General features: G+C 39.4%; 1 protein-coding gene across 1 annotated transcript; it reads right to left on the reverse strand.

Moving 5' to 3' along the window:
- Positions 1-769: 769 nt before the first annotated feature.
- KUF1 (KAR-UP F-box 1) lies at positions 770-2,310 on the reverse strand. Its single transcript, XM_077378691.1, has one exon. The coding sequence runs from the start codon at positions 2,208-2,210 to the stop codon at positions 1,083-1,085; it is 1,128 nt and encodes a 375-aa protein (XP_077234806.1). The 5' UTR covers positions 2,211-2,310; the 3' UTR covers positions 770-1,082.
- Between the last annotated feature and the right edge of the window lie 23,205 nt (positions 2,311-25,515).

Consider the following 25,515-nt stretch of genomic DNA (forward strand, 5'->3'; position numbering starts at 1 on the left):
TCAAATAATACCCCTCTGTAACTATTATTCGTTTCTCTATAACCATTATTTTCATCGGTGTACCCATTATTTTTGCCGGCCTACCCATTATTCATATTCCCCTCTTTGTAACCATTATTTTCATCGGCGTACCCATTACTTCCGCTAGCATACCCATTATTCCCCTCTCCATAACCATTATTTCCACCGGCGTACTATTCCTATTCCCCTCTCTGTAACCACTATTTCCATCGGTGTACCTATTATTTCCACCGGCGTACCCATTATTGCCCTCTCTGTAACCATTCTTTCCATCGGCGTACCTATTATTTCCGCCGGCATACCCATTATTTTCCTCTCTGTAACCATTATTTCCATCGGCGTACACATTATTTCCCTCTTTGTAACCATTATTTCCACCGACGTACCCATTATTTTCCACCGACGTACCAATTATTTCTATCTTGGCCGTAGGAAATACCTAGAGACGGATGGATGCCTGACACGTGTTGAAAAGATAAGTGAGAAAAGATAACGTCTACCGTTCTAAGCTAAAAGATAAGTGAGAAAAGATAACGTCAGTGTTTCAAAAAGTACAATATAACGTCGGGGTTCCAAAAAGTTTTCCAACACGTGTCAAGATCCATCCGTCTCTAGTTATTTCTGACGGCCAAGATAAAAACGAACCCAAGGTTCTGTCGGTTCAAAAACATATTTAAATGAACCAAAAGAAGCCTCGTGAATCGGGCCAATTTAAGAGGCAGTAATGAAAAAAGGAGAACTCTGTCAATGTTAAAAGGGTATCAGGGTCTTTTGACCACCCGATTTTGAATTTTAGCTTCTTTTTGTTCTTATTTTAAAAGGTGCCCTCAATCTGTATTATCACTAAATATCTGTCCACATTCCGTACTTTTCTCCTCCTTTTTCCTTTTTCCAATGAACACGGAAAAATCAACTCATCGACAGTAATATGGTTATTGGTTAACGAGCATTGAATTTCCCTTTCCCTATTTCACATCAGAAACAATAAAAAAAAGAAGGAAAAAAGAAGAAGGAGAAAAGAATAAATAAAAAAAAAAAAAAGCAAACAAACCATCGGACGGTCAGAATTCCGCCCTGCCCATCCTCGGCAATACATGTACGGCGAGAACCTTCGTTGTGGGCGGAGGCTCCACCGCCCAAACTCTAGCCGGCCTCACCACCACATCCACCACGACGATACCGCCACCGCCAGCACGAACAACACAAACCCTCCCTCCTCCGGCAGCAATCTGAACCGCCCCTTTCAAATACTCTGATTCCAACACATCCTTCCAGCAATCCATCTCCCAGTTATACTCCCTCAAAACCCCCTCCCCCTCCTCCACTACATATATCACTTTCTCCTCCATCGCCGCCGCCGGCCCTTTCCATCCGGCCAACATTCCGGCCGGCATATCTTCCCACAAATCCGTCTCAATATCATAAACCGCTCCTTCCTTTGCAGCATTCCCCTTCACATTCACCATACACAGCTTCCCCTTCACCCCAACCGCTTCAACTGCCTCTCTACTGAATTTCCCATCCTTGAGCTGAGCCACCTTCTCCCATGCCGGCTTCTTCAGATCCCAACGCTCAGCTGAACGAGCGACGGCCGAGCTGTAATCGGAGCCGACACCACTTGCCACGTAGACGGAGCCAGAGGCGGAGCCCGAAGCACACCATCGGCGTGGGGTGGGTATGGTGGGGCCGAGGCGCCATCGGTTTGAGAGAGGGTTGAAGATTAGGGGACGGGAGAGGGCGGGAAGGAAGTCGTGATCGGTGGCTGCGAGGAGGATGAGTTGGCCTGAAAGGGATACGGATTGGACGGACAGGTGGCGGGCGATGAAGGAGGGGTGGCTGAGGAGGAAACTGGGGGGTGGATTTGGAGGTGGGAGAGAGAGCCAAGTGGCGGAGATTGGATCGAAGGAAGAGAAGGTGATGGTTTGGGTATGTGAAGAAGAGGAGAGGAGGGCGTAGAGAGAGAGGAAAGGAGGGAAATAAGGAGAGTAGAGGAGGAGGCGCCATGAGCGGCATACGGAGGAGAGGAGACGAGGTGGGAGGAGAGAGAGGCAGATATGTGAGAGGTGGTCATGAAGACCGGGGATAAGAGGGGCTTCCTCCTCCTCTTCTTCTTCTTCTTGGTACTGCTGCTTCGTCGGATCTCCGGCTTTGATCCGTTTGTTGTTGCAGCATCCGGCGGCGATCGCCATGCTCTCTATCTCTCTCTCTCTCTCTCTTTCTCTCGCTCGTCTAGTCGTTTTATTGGATTGGAAGTAGAGAAAGGGAATTGTAGTTTGCTAGATTTACAGAAATGGTCAATGTGAGTTTGGTTATAATGGAAAGGAAATTGATTTGACGACACGCTTCTGTTGGACTGTCCCATCTAAATATTACGTGTATTTTTTTTCTTTTAAACAAATGGATATATTGAAGATTTTTTTAGCCCTCGGACAAGTTTTACCAAGATCTAGATTTAAGTGTATTTTTCCCTCGGGCACTTGGACTTCCTAAAGCCCAAAAGTACCAAACCCATGCAGTTTAGAAAAATAGATAAAGGGTAAGAAAGCAAATGAGAAAGATGAAAAATTGGGAAGACTTGATTTACGTTATTTTCCATAACAGCCTCCATAATCTTGACTTGACATGTGTACAAATTTTAAGATAAAATCAAGGGTAGAGCTTTACTCATTGACATGTGACACAATAGAAATGGGTGTTTAGGGACATCTTTCAATACCACCTCTCCTTTCATAATTATTCAGAAAAGTGAAATTATAAGGTGGTTTTTTCAGTTATCGCTGGACTAATAGCCCACAGTTGTTGATAGTATTTATCTAATAAAATAGTAGTGTGGCATGTATGAAAATTAAAGGAAATGGGAAGGTCATATATTTGTAAGACCCCATGTCGTCATGTCTCGAAAAGCTCATGCGTGGAACTTGAGAGGGTAAGGATTTGAAGGAACCATAAATGGCAAAAAGGCGAGCAGTTGAGTGGTTCTCAAATCAAATGGAGTCTTCTCGAATACGCATCCTCCTAACTTTTGGACCCTCTCGTGTTTTCTTTCCCTCATATTTCTTTCTACTTGCCACCCATGTTTTGTCTTCTACTCCTCGGAATCCAATTACTTGATTTCCTCTTTTGCCCTTTCATTCAAATGCCCCCTTTATGTTAGATGGGACAACTGCCCACTCTAGCCTAATCATCATTGTTATGATTCCGTAGTAATCAGGTAACATTGGGTCTCCATCGCACACTCTGTAACAATTAGGCCCGGTTTGGTTTGCTAGAAAAGTATTTCTGAAGAATTTTTTTACAGGGAATTATTTTCCCATTTGCTTGTTTAGTGATATAATCATAAATTGAAGGTCCCTCAAGTCTAAATAGAACTTTAAGTGGGCTCGTTCAAGTTATTTTTTTCACAAGCAGAAAATCTGAAAATTTCATAAAATTTTTTACTTTCAAACATTAATTTGAGTTCAATAGTCAATTTTAGATTCATGATCCAAAACATACAGGGCCAAACAAAATTTTGAGTTCAATAGTCATTTCTGGACTCAAAATCGGTTCTCAAAAAAGAAAAAAGGCACTAAAGCTTTCTTTTAGTTTGTATTCTCCCAGGATCTTATCCTTAGTTATTTCATGGGCCAAAGTTCTCCCTTCTTTTAGTTTGTACTCTGCCTTAGATATCAGACCATATTGGAATGAGATTTGCTTTAGTAGGCAGTACAAGGAGATGATCTTTCCTAGATGGACTCTCCCTGATCCCGGATGGCTAAAATTTAATGTTGATGGCTCAAGCTTGGGTACTTCTGACCCGGCAAGAATTGGAGGGCTTCTTAAGGACAAAGAAGGCTGTACTAGGTGGTCTTTCTCTTGATTGGCATCGAGGATTAAAATGAGGCAGAAGTCAGAGCAACTCTTGAGGTTAATAGACTAATGTTGGACAGAGATTTGGATCATGTTGTGCTCTTGTAGTGAGAGGGGACTCCCTAATCGTCGGTGGCTAGATGGAAGATCGACCCGCCTTGGATATTTTCAAAGCTAATTGAACAGATTCTAGATCGAGTAGAAGGTCGCCCGATTCTATTTCACTATATTAGGCGATTAGCGAATGGAGAGGCAAACAGCTTAGCAAGGGAGGGAGCGACTTGTGAGACTTTTGAGGCTTTTGACTTCTCCCCTAGCATCGGGTCTTCTATTTGTGTATCCTATCTTTAAGCTTGGCGTATCTCTTCCTTGTATTTCTATTGTCGCGACTTTTGTTACGTGCCTAATCGGCCGTAACGGAGATAAACGAAAAGAAAATAGAGAAGAGGGGGAGAGAGGTTGATTCGAGGCAACTAGACCTCATAGTGGTTCAAATCGAGAGGAATCACGACTCTCCTACAAAGTTTCCTTTGCTATAAAATTCTCTTCTTTTTTCCTTTATTGAAACACATACACTTAAATACAAGTGCAATGAGAATGCCGCATCATCAACCCACTTACCACTGACATGACACATAATAAAAACTAACACCCATGACTCTAAACCACATAATCACAAACATAAAATGCAAATCCCTACAATAACTATCTTGCAACTCCTCCCATACACCATAACATATACGAATCAACATTCTTGGTCTTGGGTTCTTTTTTCTTAATAAAGCTTCATCATTTCCAAAAAAAAAAACATAAAAAAGGGCATAGGTAGATGGAAGTGAGAAGAAGTATATACTCAAAAGGTAGAAGGTGGTATATAAATGTCAGAAGTAAAAATTGAGCAGGTTCTTAGTAATTCGTTAATTTCAGGGTATTATCGTGATTCGTGAACCATATAACCAAAATGCATAGATTTATGGGTAGTCAATATAAAAAATATTATTCAATTTCTTTGGTAGCAATGACATCCAACTGCTCATCAAATCCTATCCTCTTATACTGTTATACGCATACTTTGAATCAGCACGTATGTCCAGGTATTGCAACCAAACTGCGCCTTTCATTTATTGCTAAAACGGACAAAGTCACGCACCTTTTTAAGAATTTATGCCATTTGTCCACAAATCTCTACAAGTTTTTGTGGGAGTTATGGAGTCCCTACTTAACTTTCCAATAAAAAAAGTTGGCTTGAAAGTACATGTAGGGTCAACTGGTTCGGTGATGCAAACCATTCATCTGCTGGGCCCTACAATGAATTGAGTCATAGAACAAATATCTCATGCAGAGACAACCATAGCCGTCTAATTTGTCGGTATTTTCTACACATTTGATTTTTAAACTTTATAGGGTCGTTTGGATTACATGGATTTAATAATCCAGGATTGTAAAATCGAAGTTTTTGCATATAAAATTAAGGTTTTAGAATCAAAATTTTAGCTTATAAAATCCAGGATTTATATAAAGATTTAAAGATCACAAGGTTAGGATCATCCAAATTATAAATGATATTTAGGGCATAACCTATTTAAGTTGGGGCCTAACAAATGAACGGTTTGAATCTTCTAATAATGTGGTCCCTACTTGTTGGAAAGTTGCCTTATTTCCCATCCGGATGGGTTGTGTGGGTGGGAAGGCAAACCAAAATAGCAATGTTTTTAGGCTTTCTAAAAACCTAAGGCATAAAAAAAAAGGACTCTCGGTTCCTATCTTGGGTGCAAGTGAGGGTTTTCTCTTGGTGAGAGGTGTGCCAGATACCCCTACAGAGAAGGGAGAGAGACAGGGGCGATGCCACTTGTAAGGAAAGGGGGACAATTGCCCCCCTTATTTTTTGGAAAAAAAAATATATACCTTTATGTTTTAATATATTTTTATACTTGCCCCTTTTAAAAAAATATGCCCCCCTTTCCAATCATCCTTAAGATAGAAAATAAGTTTAAAATTTTAATGTTACCATTTTTATCTCCCTTCTTTGTGCAAAATTTACTATAATTTTTGCCCCCTTGTGCAAAATTTTAGATAGAAATTTTTCTATCTTAATTTTAAGATAGATAAAAAATTACTATAATTTTTGCCCCCCTTGTGCAAAATTTATGGCATCGCCTTTGGAGAGAGAGAGAAAAAATAGGAGAGAGGAAGAGCGAGAAAGAGTAAGGAGAGAGAGACAGAGAGAGAGAGAGAGAGAGAGAGAGAGTTCTTCCTAGTTATCTTGGGTTTGCTCTTGGGTTCCTCTTGTAGATTTTCTTCTCGGTTTTCTCTTGGTGTACGGTCTTCGGTTTGAGAAGCAAGGAAATGGTTGCGGTTTGTGAGTTTGAGATTAATCCATTGTAATCCTTATATTTTGTTTTTCTCATAGTGGAAGATCGTGTTTCTCGCCCGTGGAGTAGGCTTGGCCGAACCACGTAAAATCTTGGTGTTCATCTTGTGGCTTGATTTGTGTTATTTACTTTTCCGTTTAATTTGTGCACGATCAGATTGATTTGCCCTGCGGATTTTCTCAACACTATTGATTTTTGTGTGTGTTCTTGCATGTAAGTTTGGACACCATATAAAAACGCCCATTTTAAACCTTCTATACACTATTAGTAGTCTACGTATGGTAAAATGGAGAAGATTGGTGGGGACAAAAAAAATGAATGGTTTGGTTAAAGAGTAGTCCAGTCCACACCTAGGTTTGGATCCTGTAAAGAGTTCTCCCTTCCATACTTTTATTTTGCAAGAAGAGAAATTATATGATGCCCGACCGTCAAAATAAAGGGCAGAGAGAGACAAAATCTCTCTCCCTTGATTTTTAGTCCAAGGGAAAGCACCATTTTTTTACTTTTCCTTGGTTCAGAAACCAAGGTAGCAGTTTTTGTCTCCTTCCGCCCTTTACATTTTGACGGTTGGGCATCATATAATTTCTCTTGCAATAATAGGTCTAAATACTATAGATAATCTCACATGTTAACCGCCGTTATTTAAGGGAAGTGATAAATTTGCCCCCTTTTCTTCTCTTGGCCAGCCCCATCTAGCGTATTTATGATTCTTTTTTACACTACGAGGGGTCGGCCCGGGGAAGAAAACAGGGCGAGTTTATCATTCCCCTTGTTTAAATTTTTAGATAGCTTGATAAAAAAGATGGCCCACTCATTGGATTGACATTTTACAATCTTATTTAAGCATAGGAGCTGAAATCTATACAATTTTGCTTTAGTAGATACATGCTTCTGTTTCCCCAGTTTTACTACGAGAGTTCTTAAGAAATATGCAAAGGCCAAATAGAAGAAGTCTAAAAAAGGGAAAGGAGTGTGTATCAAAACAAGATTGTCAATATCCATTAATGCCATTCGTCTCCAAAATGCCTACACACATTAAATTGCAATTTTGAGAAATTTAGTATTTTATTCCCTAAAAATCTCATATATAATGAAGGGTTTTGTTGGGAAATGTAGGTTGCCTGGTCTCTCAGTCAAAATTTTAATATTTTATTCCCTGAAAATCTGGTTAACAAAACCCTATAATGAAATGCGACAACCTGCAATTATATGTTGGGAGCTTATATTCACACTCTTCTTTTAATAATTGCACCTTTTCTATCTATTCCTCTCTTTTTTTTGTGATAGAATTAAAAATAATCCTGGAAATGATTTCAGAGTTCCAATGTTTTGATAAACATACGCTCCGCATGTTTGTCGTGTGGAGCATTTTGAGAATCGTAATACCTGTTAAATAAAACAAAAGTTGGCGCGCATTTTGTCAAAACATTGGAGCGCAGAAATCATTTCCCATGATTTTTGGGCACAACCTATTCACATTGTGGCCTATCAAATGGACGGTTTGGGTCATCCGGCTGTACAATCAATTTTGAAAATTAGGGGGTGAATATTATAGTAGGAGGAGGCAATTTTCAAGGCAATCAACCGGTCATTGCGGGAGAGCCATGCCATCCATCACGACTGCATCTTGTTGCTTTGCCAGCACTTCCCCTTCCTCAATTATGCATACTTTTAACGATGGGAATGGAATGGCGTATCTGATGGTAACGGAGGCAGGATGGGACATTACCCTTTTTCTACTTTTTGGTTTTGTACTTTGAACGATGATTTTTTGGACGACCTTTATCACCTTTTTTTTAATAAATGTGATATTACACGACCTTTATTTTTTGGACATCAGCCTCTCTGCAGTCATTGATACACTGCGGCTGGGTGTCCCAAGTGATGAAAAGGGGCGCATTTATCATTTCCCATATTTTCATACATCGAAGTAGCACAGCCCCAGCTTTGAAGGATATAATAGTCATTGCGGTAAAATTCGTGGGCTTTGTTGTCTATCTGAGGATATAATGGTCTTTCTCCTTCATTGAGAGTCGATAGATAGAGAGACAGAGATCGGGATAGAAAGTCGGATCGATGTTTTCGAATCAGCCAAACGCGCCTTCATCCTTTTTAAATCAACAAATGCCACGTGTTACTACGCGTGATTCCATGAAAGGCTGCTTTTGTCTTTTAGTGCTAGGTGAGTTTTCCCGACAACCCCTATCCGGCAGCGGTGCGCAGTGTCCGTCGCATAACGCGCTTTCATTGCGAAGCCGCGTGGAATTGGTTCACATGCGCCACGTATGCATATAGGGTCCACTACTCCTACAATGCTACAATAGTCGTGACCCTGCAATTAGTTATGTATCTTCGAGAAGCTAAATTGTTGACCTTTTGTAGGTACTTATAACTTCCATCGGGCATGTGATGAGAGCAGGAGCCATGTGGGTGGTCTGATGGTAGCCTAACAGATTAACGGTCTCAATTGCATATCATGTGCTGTGTGAGACCCTCATGTGTTGCATTGAATTTGAACGAACGTTGATTGGGTGGCCAACGACACAAGACCCGATCATTGTAGGAGTGATGATGGTGGACGGGACCTTTGGAGGGTATCGATTCAAATTAATTTGGACAGGCTTTTATGACTAGCGTGAGAGTGCATGCATGTGGTTAGGCATCACGAGCGCAGTTGTTCATGGTGTCCTTATCACCATAATAAAATCATCTTTTTCCCCTTAATCCGAAGATATCCAATTTGGGGTGCTATTTGGATTAGCGGAATCAGGAACTGGAATAGAAATCCGATTCCGATTCAGCCCGATTCAAATGTTTGTTTAAAAAAAGGAATGGAATCAAGAGGATGGAATTGACAGTGGGTTGGAATTAGATGGGGAGATGTTGGATTCTGTTTCATGCCCCAAGAGGTGGCACTCTGATTCTGTCCAGGTCAGAATGGAATTTCTATTAAATTTTTTTGAATTAAAATTAAAATTTTAATTTTCATCTCATTTCATATGAGGAAGAATCAGAATAGGACATGGATTACATTCTTTAACCAAATGCCATAATCAGGAAAAATTGGAATCAGATCCGGATTCCATGATTTCAGCAATCCAAACTCACCTTGGCTACGAAAACCCATGTCGAGCTATACATGGATGAAGAAATCCTTGTATAATTCTTTGGACCGGTTACCCTGCTTGGATAATTTATCTTGATTAAATCTATGAGAGGGATATACTAAACTGGGGCAGATTTGTGTCTGTCCATTTTTGTCCTCTACAAATGGAGGGGTTAGGATGATCCTATGGAGCTGATTTTTGGTACACCCCCCATCCATGTAAGGGACTTTCAAATGAATGGTTTGGATCATCATAACAAAGTGGCCCCCCATGTGATTGGGCAAGCTATCTCACCATAAGTTTGGTGAGCTTAAGCTCACCAACACTTTCCTCATATATATATATATATATATATATGAGAGAACATTTCCTACACACTTGTGTAGGTAAGTTACCTACACACTACCTTAAAATACAGTGGGGGCCCACATTGTTTGGGTGATCCAAACCATTCATTTGAATGATCCTCACATAGATAGGGTGTCCACCAAAAATCAGATCCATAGGATCATCCTAACCATTCAAACTATGGAGGCAAAAAATGGACTAATCTGTGAAGGTTTATACACGTCCATTTTACCTTCACAAATCGTAGGGTTGGGATGATCCTATGGATCTGATTTTTTGTGGACACCCTATCTATGTGAGGACCATTCAAATGAATTGTTTGGATCACCCAAACAATGTGGGCCCCCACTGTATTTTAAGGTAGTGTGTAGGTAACTTACCTACACAAGTGTGTAGGAAATGTTCTCTCATATATATATATATATATATATATATATATTTCTATTTTTTCTTCTTCAAAACTCCATCTAACATCATCTCATTCTCTCTTTCATTTTTTAGGGTATTCGAAGGTTTTTGGCTTGAAATGCATAAAATTGGACACATCGGCCTTTTACAGTTTTACTCTTTTACTTCCGGGTTTTGCACTCTTTCATTTGTAGGTTTTACTCCGACGCATTATGTGTGAAACGGCCTCATTTTTTAGAGATAGAAGCCTTCTTCTCCAGTGAAACATCTTCATTTCTCAGGTAGCAAATGCTCATTTGTCCTGAGATGGTAGACGAAGCTAAAATGGTACTCACACGGGTTATTCGAAGCCAAAAAATAGGTTACTTGAAGCTAAAAAAAGTAACTCAAATCCAAAATCGATAACTCAAACCAAAAAAGTGATTAGTCGAAGCCAAAAGACGAACTCGAAGTCAAAAACTTGTAAACTCGAATCCAAAATTGATTACTCAAACCGAAAAAGTGATTAGTCGAAGCTAGAAGACTAACTCGAAGCCAAAAATATGTTATTCGAATCCAAAATGAGTCACTTGAAGCCAAAATAAGAAGTGAAAATTGGTAGTTGAAGGTAAAACAAGGTATTCGAAGCAAAATGAAAGTTATTTGAAGCCAAAAATGATAGTCGAAGCAAAAAATAATGCTAGTCGAAGACAAACAAAAATTTACTCAAAGCCAAAAAACCTGACTCGAAACCAAAAATAAAAATTACTTAAGCCAAAAAACTAGTTGATACCATAAAGCAAATTACTCAAAGCCAGAAAAAGTTACTTGAAGCAAAAAAAAGTTGTTCGACGCCAAAAACATGGTAGTCAAAGCCAAAAAAAACTTGTCGAAGCTAAAAAAATTTAGCTGAAGCCAAAACGTGTTAGTCAAAGCAAAAAAAAAAGTTACTTGAAGCTCAAAACGTGATAGTTGAAGCCAACAAATATTTCTCGAAGCTGAAAATATATTAGTCAAAGACGAAAAAAGTTCCGAATGTTAATGGAATTCAAAAGTTTTAGTCGCAGCCAAAAACATGTTAGTCGAAGCAAAAAACTAATTATTCGAAGCCTAAAAAAATTTAGTCGAAGCGAAAAACATAACGGTGAATGTTACTGGAAACATATTTTTGGCTTAAACCAAGTAATTTTTGGCTTCGAATAACCTGTTTTCGCTTCGAGTACCTGTTTTTGCGTTGAGAAGGAGAATGACAGATCTCAAAACCCTTTTTGAGAAAGATTTGATGAGGCAGAAGGCCGATGTGTCAAATTTTGTGCATTTCAAGTAAAAAAATCTTTGAATACCCTAAAAAATGAGAGAGAAGAAGGAGATGATGTTAGATGGAATTTGAAAAAAAAATAGAAATATATATAGAGAGAGAGAGGGAGAATGAGATTTCAGGCTTACCTTCTTACGTATTACCAGAGAAAAGAGTAGGTTTCGCCGAAGAAGAAGAAACACTTCGACTAGGTTAAAAATAGGGTTCGAACAAAATGAGTAAAGTAAAACTGTAAAAAGAAGGAAAGAAGAATACAGATACTGATGGGCATTTTAGTCATAGAATTTTGATTTTTTTATAAATCAGCATTTATTCGTTTTTTCTAAGCAGGTGATATTTTTATGTCATTTCTTTTACTCTCCAACATACGTAACAGTAATTTACCCTGTAAGTAACCTAAACAAAGACATCTACTATCCCGTGAACAGTCCCATTATTAGATATCAGGCCTGTGTCGGTGGAAGAATTTTTTGGGCGTGAAGCGTTTCATGTGGGCCCGTCGAAAAGAGCGAAACATGCACTACAGATGCACACCAGCTTTACGCAATTACGATGCCTTTTTCATCAATGTCGGCAAGTGACACGTGGCAAAGGCCAGATGGTGAACCTGTGATTTCGGCCTTTTTGTGGTCTTGTCTCTCGGTCTTATCTGATTTGAATCTGGCTATCTGCACGATTTTAATGGCTTCTATCTGGAAGATCAACGGTTAAAAAAGCACGATCGGAGAGCCGAATCTCGGAGTCATTTATTTATCTTGAGATGCTGAATGAGATTGGTTGTGACATTGGGGCAGTTGTAAGTTGGCACCTTTTTGCTTTAAAGGAGTTGATCTCACGTCACGTGAGTCGTACTGCGAAATTCTGAAAGTAGTGGAAAGGCACGAGGGTGATAACTCAAAAAACAAGACCCCTCGTGGTTGGTGTTGCCACCCTTCCAAGTTAGGCATACGAGTTTGTCCAACAAGCAAAAAACACAAGCGAAAACGACTATTCATCAGGGGTGGATTATGCCTAAAAACTTTCAATAGCGCTATGGCATATCCACCTCTCTTTTTATTCCCCACCTCGTCCTTTGACTTGACTTAGGGTTTTGAGATCATTCTATTTGGATACATGGATTTTATTTTATTTTATTTTTTTGATCGGTTGGATACATGGATTTTATAACCCAAGTTTGTAAAATCCTGGATTCTACAAGCTAAAACCTGGATTGTACGTTTTATAGGTGGTAAAATCTAGAGTTTAGATTATAAAATGGGCAGGTGTATTCTTCTTTCCAGGAATAAAATCCAGATCTTAGCTTTTAGGATCCAGGATTTTACAAACCTGGATTATTAAATCCTTGTATCCAAAGGGGAGTGGGACATAAATGGATGATTTGGGTTTGAGGGATTGCTTGATTTGGGACATAGACACTACCCTAACTAACCGGATGAGTTCGGGAAAGTGTATCATGCGTGTCATTGACACAATCTTTAACTAATCGGATGAGACTCAAACGGACTCAAAGTAGGAGTGCCCTGGATCTGAAAGGTATACATGAGGGAATTTTTTTGGCATATAGCATCTAACATAACAAAACTAAAAAATCTCATTAGAATGAATAGAATCAAACGATTAACTAAAGATTAGATTAAGGGAGATAATATTTCCACCCCATCTGCAGTACGCATTCGCCCCCTTATAACATGAACATTAGGCAACTTTAACGCTTTTGACGTCAAATCACATTAAAAGTGGGGTGAGTGCGTAATGGTGGGGGGAGGAGATATCATCGCCCTAGATTAATCACAATCATAAATTGTAATTTTTCCTTATAGATTAATCACAACAATGTAGTTTTGGGTTTTCGGGCTGCATCACACACAAACATAGAAAATAGGATTTGAGGATCTAACTGAATTGTACCTAATCGAGATAGGATTCAAATGGATTGTTACAGAAATATAGGTGGACCTTATCCGAATTGGATTATTTGAAAACCCAACTTCTTAGCAGGGAAAGCAGTGATTTGCTATACGAGAATGTTAGTGCACTCACGTGCATTTTAGCTAGAAGGAAAAAAAATGACTAGAAAAAATCTTATTACTTCACCGCACTTTTTCTCATTTTTCCTTTCTTTCTTGTGCTTTATCCTATATTTTGTGCTTATCTTCATGAGTTGGATATTAAAAGAAGATGTGGATTTAAGGCATCAAGGAAGTATGTGTTGTGGTTTGTCGTTTCGAACACAGAGCAAAGGGTTTTGAAAAGTCAGAGAAGAAAGTAGAGTACAAAACGTGGGAGGCATGAATGCTTAGGGAAAATTCAATTCTCTTCCTCTTTCAGGTTGCACATAGTTGATCCATGTCCAATCCCAGCTGAATCAGGATCATCTCTCAGTTTTCGTCTATCTTGGTTTTTACTCTCACAGCATCGAGAATAAAGGACAAACAATGAGGGGACATGGTCTTCATCTCATGCCACACTGACTTACTGTTAGACATTGATGTGGAATTTCAGTCAGTTTTGCATAGATATGATGAAAAAGTATTATTTTTTGCTTGCAGATAACCTCGATTGTGTTTTCTCAATGAGCCAGAGTGCTAGGAAGTTCAATAAGAGGATGATAGACGCTCTTGGTTATTATGAGTTTTCGAGATTCTTTGTACTTCCCTTTCCTTAGATTCTGCTTCTAAGGATAGGTCTTGTTGTTGTTGTCTTTCGGTTTGTATCCCTATGCTTGGGATAGGCTTAGAGTTTGTATGCTGACTGTTTCATTTTTCTCATTTAAATAAACCCGGTAGGGGTCTCCACCAAACCCCAGCTTACCTATATAAAAAAAACATGTTATTGCATACTTGTGGTGAAGCATATTATGAAACTCGGATAATTAGACAATTAATAGTATAATATACTAATAATCGGCAATAGATATGGTATGCCAGTCACATGACAAAGATCAACCCCGAAATTAGTGTATGTTCAAGATTAGGCCAATCATGTGGAGATGATTGGATATCCTAATTCATTAGTAGATTAGGATGATTAACCTATTAAGTACAAAGCTAAGGAGACTGAGATGTGTTAAATGGAAATAAATCTAGTTCAAGATTGCTATAAGTATTTCAGAATTACATGATGACATGTGTATCGTACTATTCGTGCTAATGACTATGACCTATAGGCACACAATTAATCATATTCCAATTGTAATGAAAGAAGTCAAATCCTTAGATAACTACTGTCCCCTTTGCACCCATTCACCTTATTAGGAAGTTGAGATTTGTTGATTTTAACTATGCCATGCTTGTCTACCATTGTGCTTAGTATGACATGTCAACATTATGATGTAGGACAATTTCTATTAGATAGAAGTTAGGAGTCCTGTTTTTTTTTTAAGAATCATTCTTGAATAGGAAGTTAGAGTTTTCTTAGAATCCTAGTTGCTAAAAGTTTGAGTCATAAGTTATGAAAGGAGAGAAAAACTATAAATATATGGTTGTGTGACTATGTATGTGGATATATCTTTATTGAATAAAGATTTTAAGTTTTCCTTCTTATTTCCTTGTGGATTCTGTTAGACCGAAAATCGGTAACAGGTACGGCAGTGACGTAAGGGCTGAGCTGGATGACCAGAGGAACCGAAGTGAAGGAGTCGAGTTCGGCGGGATTGAAATGAAGTGGTTGTGTTCTGCACAGAAGCAAACGAGGTCAGAAGACCAACCCGGGTGTTACTCCGGATAGGCCCTTCGACACTCAAGTCAGTATATGAGCAGGAGTGCAGAGCTAGTTTAAGAGTTTTTTTTTTTTTTTTGAGGAGAGGAAGGTTCTTACCCATTGGTTTGAACTTTGAACCCCCTTTTATAGATGAAAACTTGATGACGTGGGATGACCTACGCCAGGACAAGTGCAGGCCTGCTATACATTTGAGTTCACCTACTCCAGGACAGGTGTCGGCCTGTGATAGGCTTGAGTTCACCTACTCCAGGACAGGTGTCGGCCTGTGATAGGTTGCTGTTCACCTACTCCAGGATAGGTGTCGGCCTGTGATAGGCTTGAGTTCACCTACTCCAGGACAGGTGTCGGCCTGTGATAGGCTGCTGTTTTTACACCCCATCAGATTCAATGGTTTTCAATAAAGGAAGACAGTGAAGACAGTTATCCTCGGCTTCTTTCCGCACACTTCAGCCATGTCCCATCACCAAGAAAGCAACTAGATTGAAACAGAACAACTCCGTGCTTTGAAAAGATTCACTTGTATTATAATTTTGATTCATTTGTCAATTAGGCTATTTAATTATAAATACATGTCATGGCCCTCACTTAACTTTTCTTAATTACTAGCAGTGGCATTTTATGTAGTCTTTTATCATTTGATTTGCAAATGAGTAGTGCTAGCAAAATGGGAATCTGTTTTGGTAAAAATAACGGGGATCAATTATTGGTGCCACGTACACCAAAAAGGCTTTGAAGAGAGCTCGAATCTCCATGAAACACAATTAATAAGATTTAGCCTATTCCAAATTCTTTGTTTGATCGGGCTTCGTGCTATCCCCAACTAACAATACGACCATACAAACATACCAGAAATATCATGGATGCCCTTGTAGTTACTGTCGCATGACCTACCTTATTGGTAAGTGAATGACTTGTTCTTTTATTGGGTGCATGATTAAATATTGATTGAAGATTTCTAATTTTTCCTCTATTGTTTGTTTTACGTTTTTGTTTATTGATTGAAGATTTCTAATTTTTCCTCTATTGTTTGTTTTCCGTTTTTGTTTGTAGGTTAAATTCGATCTGAGCACTTGAGTAGTGTTCATTTGTTCTCCTTCCATCTTGTACTGTTGGATGTGTATATGATATGTGCATGCTAGTGGGGTTAGTTAGATTGTGTTTATTAATTATGTGGTTATGGGTTTAAGGTTGTTGATGTTAGCTATTTCCTATGTGTTATGTTAGTGGGTTAGTGGGGTAATGCTGTAAAACTACCTTTATGCTTGTATTTAAGTTTGTACTTCAATGGAATGAAGAAGAGAAGATTTTTACAATAGCGAAGGAGACTTTGTTTGGGAGAGTCATGGCTCCTCTAAATTTGAGCCATTAGGAGGTCCGGTTGCCTCGTATCAACCTCGTTCCCACTCATTTCTATTTTCTTTTTGTTTATTTGTGTTACGGTTGATTAGGCACGCAACAGTATATCACGGATTTTTTTTCTCGGTTCTCCGTTACTTAAAAGGATATCGCTTACATATCCATGTTTTGACATGTTTATGGGTTTTTCTGGTATTAAATAGCTTGCTAATTGTATGTGCTACTTGAAATGCTAAGTTATGAAATGACATTTGCCTGCTTAGAATGTCGGTTGTTTGGAACTGCTCTTGGAGTGTTATTGGGCAGGTTATCCTCTTACAAATGGTGATTGTAGCTGGATATCGTATGTTACGGATGATGTTCAAGTTCAATTTTATATGAAGAGCCCCTCTGTGTTGAACACCTTATCCAATGACCAAAAGGCAGTTCATGATGGTTGCCGCCATGTCTTAGGTACTCTCTCTCTCTCTCTCTCCAAGATGTGAAAGATTGAAGTTCTTTTCTTTCTTTCTTTTTTTTTGGTTTTCTGACCTTAATGAGTGTACGATTCTTGATTTTCTTGTGCACTTGTTACCACAACTCCCTCCATGTCCACCGTACACGTGGCCATATGGATGCTGATCTGGTAGCACATTCAGAGGGCTCCATGTAGATGGCCCACTGAACTAGGAAATGCAGTGATTTAACAACTGAACTTTGAGTTCAATCTAATTTTTTGACTGATAACTGTGGCTCTTTCTAGATCACTCTTTACACTTGTATTGTGGGACATCTAAATTTTTTTTTTCTTGGGGGGGAGGGGCTCTTATTATTGGTTTTTCTCAAAACTATGTACGTAGAGTTATATAGAGATGCGAATTTTTTGGGGATTTTTAGTTTGGTTAGATACATGCTGATTAGAGTGAAATGACAGGCGTTTCGTTAGTGGGATGATTGCAGTTCATGAGTTGTGAGAATTCATGAATTGCATTAAAAAGCTTGACAATAATCAAAGTACTAACGCTGAATTGATTCTCTTTGAAATAGAGTAGACAACAATAAGCTCATGTAGTTATCTAAGAAGAAAAATAAGTCTCCATTTCTGCTGCTGTTCTTCTATTATAATTTCTTTTTTCCTGCTCTATCATTATTTGTTGAATTGACTCTCTCTCTCTCTCTCATTTATTTGTTGTGCATGGGCTTTTGAGAAGCTGTCGTCATTGGTGTTTTATGGAACACCTACAAATTTATTCATTCATGGCCCTATTTTGGGCATTAAACATTATCGTCTTCCTTGATTTCTATTTCCTATCATCTTATGTAGAATCTTCTTTAGACGGGTCTCTTTATTAATTTCTCCGGTTAGAACAAAGAGGGGCCTAAGTTATTGCTGCGATTATGTAATCCTTGTTTTCACTTTCAAGTAATACTTCTGGTTAAGTTCTCTATTGCACTTCTTAACGAGAAGCTTCAACTAGTATAATTCTTTTCTTAATCGAAGAATGCTAAAATGCCTATCCTCATGAGTTTTTACATGTGGTCCCCGTCAACGTGCACGTATTTTAAAAATAAATTATAATTGGCCACAATCCATTCGTTGATCTAAGCCACTCAATTGTCCGGGCCCAGTGTAAATAGACCGTGCCCTGAAATTCAACTCCATCGGATGTTCTTAACCCTCCAATCTGTATAGTTTTCTATAATCTGCCGAGCATCCCAAGGAGAAAATTTTCGGGGCACAACCTATTTACGTTGGGGACGGCAAAAATTCGAGTTTAATTAGGTATTGGTTCAAAAAAACGGAAACACAAGAAAATGAGTTTAGAATTTTGTCATTTACAAAATATTATGGAGTTAAAATTGGAAAGTTGGCCCAAAAAAACGGGTTTTAAACGTTTGCACCAAACAAACAGAGTTTTATTCATTGTAAAAGTTTAAAACAACACACCAATAAAACACGTGTTTTTTTTTTCACGGTTTAAAACGGAGTTTTGTTACTGTGACTATGTGTAGAAGTTGCCTTGAATTAGGACTCTTCTATTAAGAGTTTACTACTGTGAAAAATTCTTGTATCCCATTTACATAGGGACAGTGCCAAAACGGTGGACGCTTATCCTCTGACGTAAAAAGAGAGTCGGATACAGACTTTTGTGAACGTCTTCAAACCCAAGAAAAGTGCTGTAGTGTTTCACGACTTTGAGAAAAGAGAACGAGTCTTTCGGCTCTTTGAGAACAAGAGAGACAAACGAGTGTTTCTTTGGATTCTCTCTTGGGAAAAGTGAAGGGTTTGATTTTGGGTTCTCTCCTGAGAAGAGGAAGAAGAAGCACGGCTAGAGAGCGAAGGGCTTGGATCCTAGACGGCGTAGAGTTTAATTCTTGTTTAGTCCGGAGAAAGCTTGGGCTTTTGTAATCGGGTGCTTCTTCTTGTAACCCAATTATTTTCCACATAGTGAAATTTTTTGAAGTTTTTTCCGTGGACGTAACCACACACATCGTGTGGTGAACCATGTAAATCTTGTGTGTTTTATTTGTGGTTTGGCCTACACTTTACTTTATTTGTTCTTGCAAATTTACTTCGGATACATTGCCTAGTGTTAATATACACATACCAAAAACACACTTTCATGTTCGGATAATTAATTATTAACTGTGGAGGGCTATTTGGAGCCCCAATTCCGCAACACTATGGGCCCAAGAAACTAATGTTGTGGATCATCGAACGGAGTGGGTGTAAGCGGAAGTCATTGACGAGATCTTGAGTATCTCCAACTACTGAAGTTACCTCATATCTTGTAACTCTCTAGAATATCTGATAAGGATATCCATACTAGTTGTTGGTAGTAGCTATCTTGATAGAGTCTATCCTATCCATGTAACTACCGATTGGTAGAGCTCAAGAGAGAATTGTATCCGTGTAATATATTATAAAGAATGAATGTGAAAAGAATACAACAGTGAAGACAAAACATTTTTCAGTCGCTTTATGGTATCAGAGCTAAAGTGACTCACGTCCTTTTCTTCTTCAATCTTTATTTTTTTCCCTTCTATGGCATCAACTCCTTCGGTGACTGATGGAATAACACCATCCCGCACTTCTTCTACCACTTCATCCCCGGTCACACCATTGACGTCTACTCCCTTATCCTCTGGAAATGTACTCCACTTCCTTCCTCTCAAACTCAATACCACCAACTACTTGCTTTGGAAATCGCAATTCCTCCCCCTATTGCGGTCCCATGATCTAATAGGATATGTTCATGGCACTAATCCTTGTCCTCCTCGATTCATCCTATCACCTGACGAGACCCCATTCCTAATCCAGCGTATATAACCTGGAATCGCCAAGACCAACTCCTCTTAAGGTGGATCATTTCTTCATTAACTGAATCAATTATCGCCCAATCGTAGGCCTTGACACCTCTCAAGCCGCGTGGAACGCTCTTGAAAGAACGTATGCGTCCAAAACACGAGCCCATGTCCAACAACTCTTCTCAATTACAAATTCTTAAGAAAGGTGCCTCCTCCATTGATGAGTACCTTCAAAAGGTTAAGGCAATTACTGATAGCCTTGCTGCAATAGGTCAACCACTCCATGAAGATGATATTGTTTCTCGAGTTCTCCGTGGTATAGGATCTGAATACGGACCTTTCGTTACCTCAATCATTACAAGAGTGGAACCCATATCTCTGACAGATCTCCATGGACTCCTACTTAGTCAAGAAATTCAGCTAGTAGATACAACTGAGACGATTGATGTATGTGCCAACTTCTCTACAAGGGGACCTACAAATCAATATAACCGCGGTCGAGCACCACGATCTAACAACAGCGGCTATCGCGCTCAAAATCGTGGATGTGGTCGCGGCCAACCTCAGCAATTTCCAGGCTCAGGCCGTCTTACATTTCCACCGTGCCAGTTCTGTGGACGCCGAAACCATGCAGCCGACAATTGCTATCATCGACCATATCCTCAATTAGAACATGACCCCTTGGGTAATATGGCGATTGCACCTACCTTCACTGCCCCTCATGAGACGACATGGTATCCTGACTCTGGTGCCTCAAATCATCTTACTGCCTATCTCTCCAACTTGACCTTACACAGTCCATATGTCGATTCTGAACAAGTGAAGGTCGGCAATTTCTTCATACCATTACACCCTAGTCCTTGTACTCCATCACAAACAGCCATTACACCCCAAACACAGCCACTTGTATGCCCAATTTATTCCTCTATCTCCAGCCCCACGACCCATTTTTCTCCTACTGCAATTAACCTTGGTGCTGATCTTAACCCTCCGATACCACCATCCCCAAGGCAAGCACCCATAACTCATACCATGATTACTCGAGCTCAAGATGGGACTCTCAAACCTCGCACATTCTTCACTTCTAAACATCGAATCCCACAAGCACTTCTTGCCTCACTTGAGGAGGAACCAACCAGTTTCACAACAGCCTCCAAATCCCTTGACTGGCGAGAAGCAATGGCAGAAGAATTTAACACCCTCATCTCTAATGGCACATGGATGTTGGTACCACCACCTTGTAATTCAAATGTTATTGGGTGCAAATGGATTTTCAAAATTAAGAGGCATGCTAATGGTAGCATTGAACGACATAAGGCTCGTCTCATTGCCAAGGGGTACAATCAACAAGCTGGGATCGATTTTGGAGAAACATTCAGCCCGGTATTAAAACCCACGACAATTCGCATTGTTTTGTCCCTCGCTCTATCCAATGGATGGTCAGTTCGTCAACTTGATGTTAAAAACGCCTTCCTACATGGCATGCTTGATGAAGAAGTTTACATGGCCCAACCTCCTGGATTCGTTGACTCTCGCTATCCGACATATGTGTGTCGCCTTAAGAAAGCGATGTATGGCTTACGACAAGCACCAGGAGTGTGGTTCAAGAGACTGTCCACATATCTGGAAGCTGTTGGTTTCAAGGGCTCTAATACTAATACATCGTTATTCATATATAACAAAATGGCCTCCGAATTTTTGCCCTCATCTACGAGGATGACATCCTCTTAACGGGTAATAATACACCGGCTATGTCAAAATTAGTTGAATCTCTAACTCAAGCCTTCGCCATCAAAGATCTGGGCCCTTTGCACTACTTTCTTGGCATCGAATCAAGTTTCTTGCCCGCAGGATTACTTCTTTGCCAAAGAAAGTATATCGTAGAACTTCTCCAATGAGCAAATATGGTGGATGCAAAGCCGGTTTCTACCCCGATTTCATCAAATTCTAAACTCTCACTAAAGTCGGGTTCACCATTACCAGATGCCACCCATTATAGACAAGTCGTGGGTGCCCTTCAATACTTATTGTTAACTAGTCCTGACCTTTGCTTTTGCGGTCAACAAAGTTTGCCAGTTTATGCATAACCCGACTATGCATAATCCGACTACCGAGCACTGGTCAGCTGTTAAGAGGATCTTGCGCTACCTAAAATCAACATTGCAGTATGGGTTATTATTCCAAATAGCCCGTCTATCTCGCTACATGCATATTCTGACACCGACTGGGCTGGATGCCCAGATGATCGAAAGTCTACAGGTGGTTTTGATATCTTTATGGGCACAAACCTCATTTCATGGAGCTCTCGTAAACAACGTACGGTGGCCCGCTCAAGTACGGAAGCAGAATATCGCTCTCTAGCAAATACCGTTGCTGAACTCATTTGGGTCCAAACTCTTCTTTCAGAAGTTGGCTTCCATGTACCCACGCCACCAATCTTATGGTGTGACAATGTTGGCGCAAGTTACCTTACGACGGATCCCATCTTTCATGCCCGAATAAAACATGAGGAAATTGAGTTCCATTTTGTGCGTGATCGGGTAGCGAAGAAGCTCCTTACAGTGCGATATATCTCTAAAAAGGATCAACTTGCCGACATTATGACTAAACCACTACCAGCCAGAACCTTTGAAGATCTTCGGTCCAAACTTCAACTCACTACAAGTGAGTTTTGTTTGAGGGGGCGTGTAAGCGGAAGTCGTTGACGAGATCTTGAGTATCTCCAACTACTCAAGTTACCTCATATCTTGTAACTCTTTAGAATATCTGATAAGGATATCCACACTAGTTGTTAGTAGTAGCTATCTTGATAGAGTCTATGCTATCCATGTAACTACAGATTGGTAGAGCTCAAGAGAGAATTGTACACGTGTAATCTAATTATCTATATACTTATATATAAACCTGAATGTGGTACGCTGAGGGTGTGCCACGTGGCACCTTGTTTGAAAAAATCGGGACTCTACTAATACCCCCATGCTGATGTGGCATCACTAAATATACGATTTATATTTCCATAGCTTGACTCTTCAACCACGCTTTTGTGGCATCACTAAATATACGATTTATATTTTGACAAATTCCACAGCATGACTTTTGGACTTTCCCAAAATAAGTGCGAGGTAATAAATAATCTCCATAAAAACTCTTTGTATTCTAATTTTAAAAAGCCGGAATTCCAAGTCTTCTCAACGTGGTGCTGCCACATGTCCTCCTCTATACACGCAGCTTCTCTGAACTTATTGGTATCAAAATAAAGAAGGTTCCTACATTTAATAGTTTCTTTCTGTCCGAAATGTGAATATAAGTGTTACTATTTTTTTGGGTTAACTGCAACTAGTATAGATATATATATATAAGTAAAGCTGAATGTCGCACAACGTGGTGGTGCCCACACATCTTTTGTGTATAGCCCCTTTTAAGAGAAAGGGTAATATACACTGAACTTCTGTGTATAGAAGAGAAGAATTAAATATGTTAACTCCCTCTCCCTATTTTAGGAGCTAAATTGTAGGGATTCTCCCAACTTTTCCAATAATAGTTAGAGAGAGGAAATAGGAAGTTGCAAAAGTCAAAGGATTTCTTTTCGGGTGCGGCACGTGGCAATCCCTCTATATTCAGTTTTTATGTTTTTCAAGAAATTTCGAATAGTTGGAATGTGCAATAATTCCTTCTTATTTATTCTCATCTAAATGCGTGGGAAGCAAAAAAATCAGCTATATTTCAATTTATTCTCCTATATTTTCTTATTTGGGTAACACCCTCTAATATTCGTCACCTATATTTGACAACAGTTGCCATATTCCGTAGAGCTCTTCTATTTAAAGCCTTAATTAGAGGAGATCTTTAGAGACTACTCCTAAACGAAACTAGAAAATAGTTTAGATCCCTCTTTCGTTAGTTTATCTATTCCTAAAATCTCTCCCCTCCCAAAAATCTCTCAATTAAATACATAAAACGTTGGAATGCATCTCTCTTACTATTATAGATAGCATAAAACTCTTCTTTCTTTCTTTTTCCGATGTAACATCACACGACGAGCAGAGAGTTCTCATGTTTCTCAGAATTTTTTCCCTTTGAAGATTTTTCCCTTATTTTTTTAGGGAAGATCTCACCACTGGTCAAAGAGGCTTAATCAAATTGTGGAGATGTCGACTGAATGGGATATTGGAGGAAAGTATTGCCTTTGAATGGGCTTTTTCTTTGTGACAAGGAAATTGATATTCAACTCTAAAAATGATGTATTTGTTTAGAAAATTCTTCTTCCCATTTAGTCTGGTGCAGTGTTATGTGCGACAATATTAACTACTACTGCACATGAATCAAGTTGAATGGTGCGTGTTTTTTGTACTAAATCCAATAACGGCTACTGAGTTTGTTTATTTCATTTTCTAGCATTTTTGGATTTGTGTTGGTATATATATTTTTGGATTTGTCTTGATATTTTTGAGGTTTATACAATCCCCTAACGGTCTGTTTGAGGATAAATTCACCCCCTTTAACGTTCTTCTTTGCCTTTAAAACTTAAAGAGTAATGTTGGTGTATGTATCTCTATGTCCCTCTCCCATTTTTCGTTCGCTTCACTTGATTCTCTGTTTTTCGTTCCTGTGCAACGCACGGGGTTCGCAACTAGTATATTATAAAGAATGAATGTGAAAAGAATACAACAGTGAAGACAAAACATTTTGCAGTCCCTTTAGTGGGCTCCGCTGTATTTTTTTTTAAGGAAATACATATATGTGCGTGGGGACACCATATAAGTTCTAGGCCGAATCTGTGCTACATTTAACATGATTTGCTCTGCTGCAGAAACAAATTCTGATGTCGTGGATTGTCTCCATCTTGATTGGATGATCCTAGCCCTTGGATCAAATAGGAGTTGTTTACAGTTTTGTCAAGATATGGTAAAGCGATGGCTTTTAGGGTTCAATATGCTGATGGATCCCCCTTGGCATGGGAGCAAGACCATGTTGGTAGCTTTATATTGCCTACTAGTACAGCGGTCTTCGTGTCCCCGTTTGGGACCCAATGTTGATCGTTAGTATTGATCCTATATGTGCTTCTGTGGCGTAGTTCGACTCCTAATTTGGCCAAAAAAAAACACAAATAAAAAAGAAAACACTGGAGAACCTTATGTTGGCACGCCACATGTACCAAAGTAGCATATTTGTTATTTAAAAAAAGAAAAGAAAGTCCACTCATCAAAAATCTATTATAATATAGCAGGATGGGGTTTCACTGTCCACGCCCACGTAAATAGTCCCCCAATCCAGCCTTCAATCCAACGTGGCATCCTTTTCTAATCAAACCCGAGTTGCATCCCTAATTCTAAGGCTCTCTAAGTATTGTGCCACGTGTAGGCCGACCCTAAAAAGGAGGGGCGACATGTGAGACGGAGTGTTGAAGTATAAAAGATTAAATAACGCCTCACATGATATCAGAGCAAATGCCTGAGTTCAAACCTCTTTAATAGCAAAATCCACATGCAATGGCTAAACCGAAAAGAGGGGCCACATGAGTTATGTGTAGGTCAACTCTAAAAAAGAGGGGCCACACGTGAGAGCGAGTGTTAAAGTATAAAAGAAGATTAAGTAACGCCTTCTCCAACATCTTAAGCTTTTGGAGCAACTGGTCTTTTCAGTTTTCACATCGCTCTTTCTCCCTCCTCTCCCTCTCCTCGCGACCAGTATCTTGTCCTCTCTTCCTAACTACAAATCTTTTTTTCCATGCAAATCTTATTCTACCCCA

Source organism: Tasmannia lanceolata, unplaced genomic scaffold, assembly GCF_043159265.1.
Source record: "Tasmannia lanceolata isolate RefF3 unplaced genomic scaffold, GAP_Taslan_0.1 ptg000005l, whole genome shotgun sequence".
In the NCBI taxonomy this organism is placed as follows: Eukaryota; Viridiplantae; Streptophyta; class Magnoliopsida; order Canellales; family Winteraceae; genus Tasmannia; species Tasmannia lanceolata.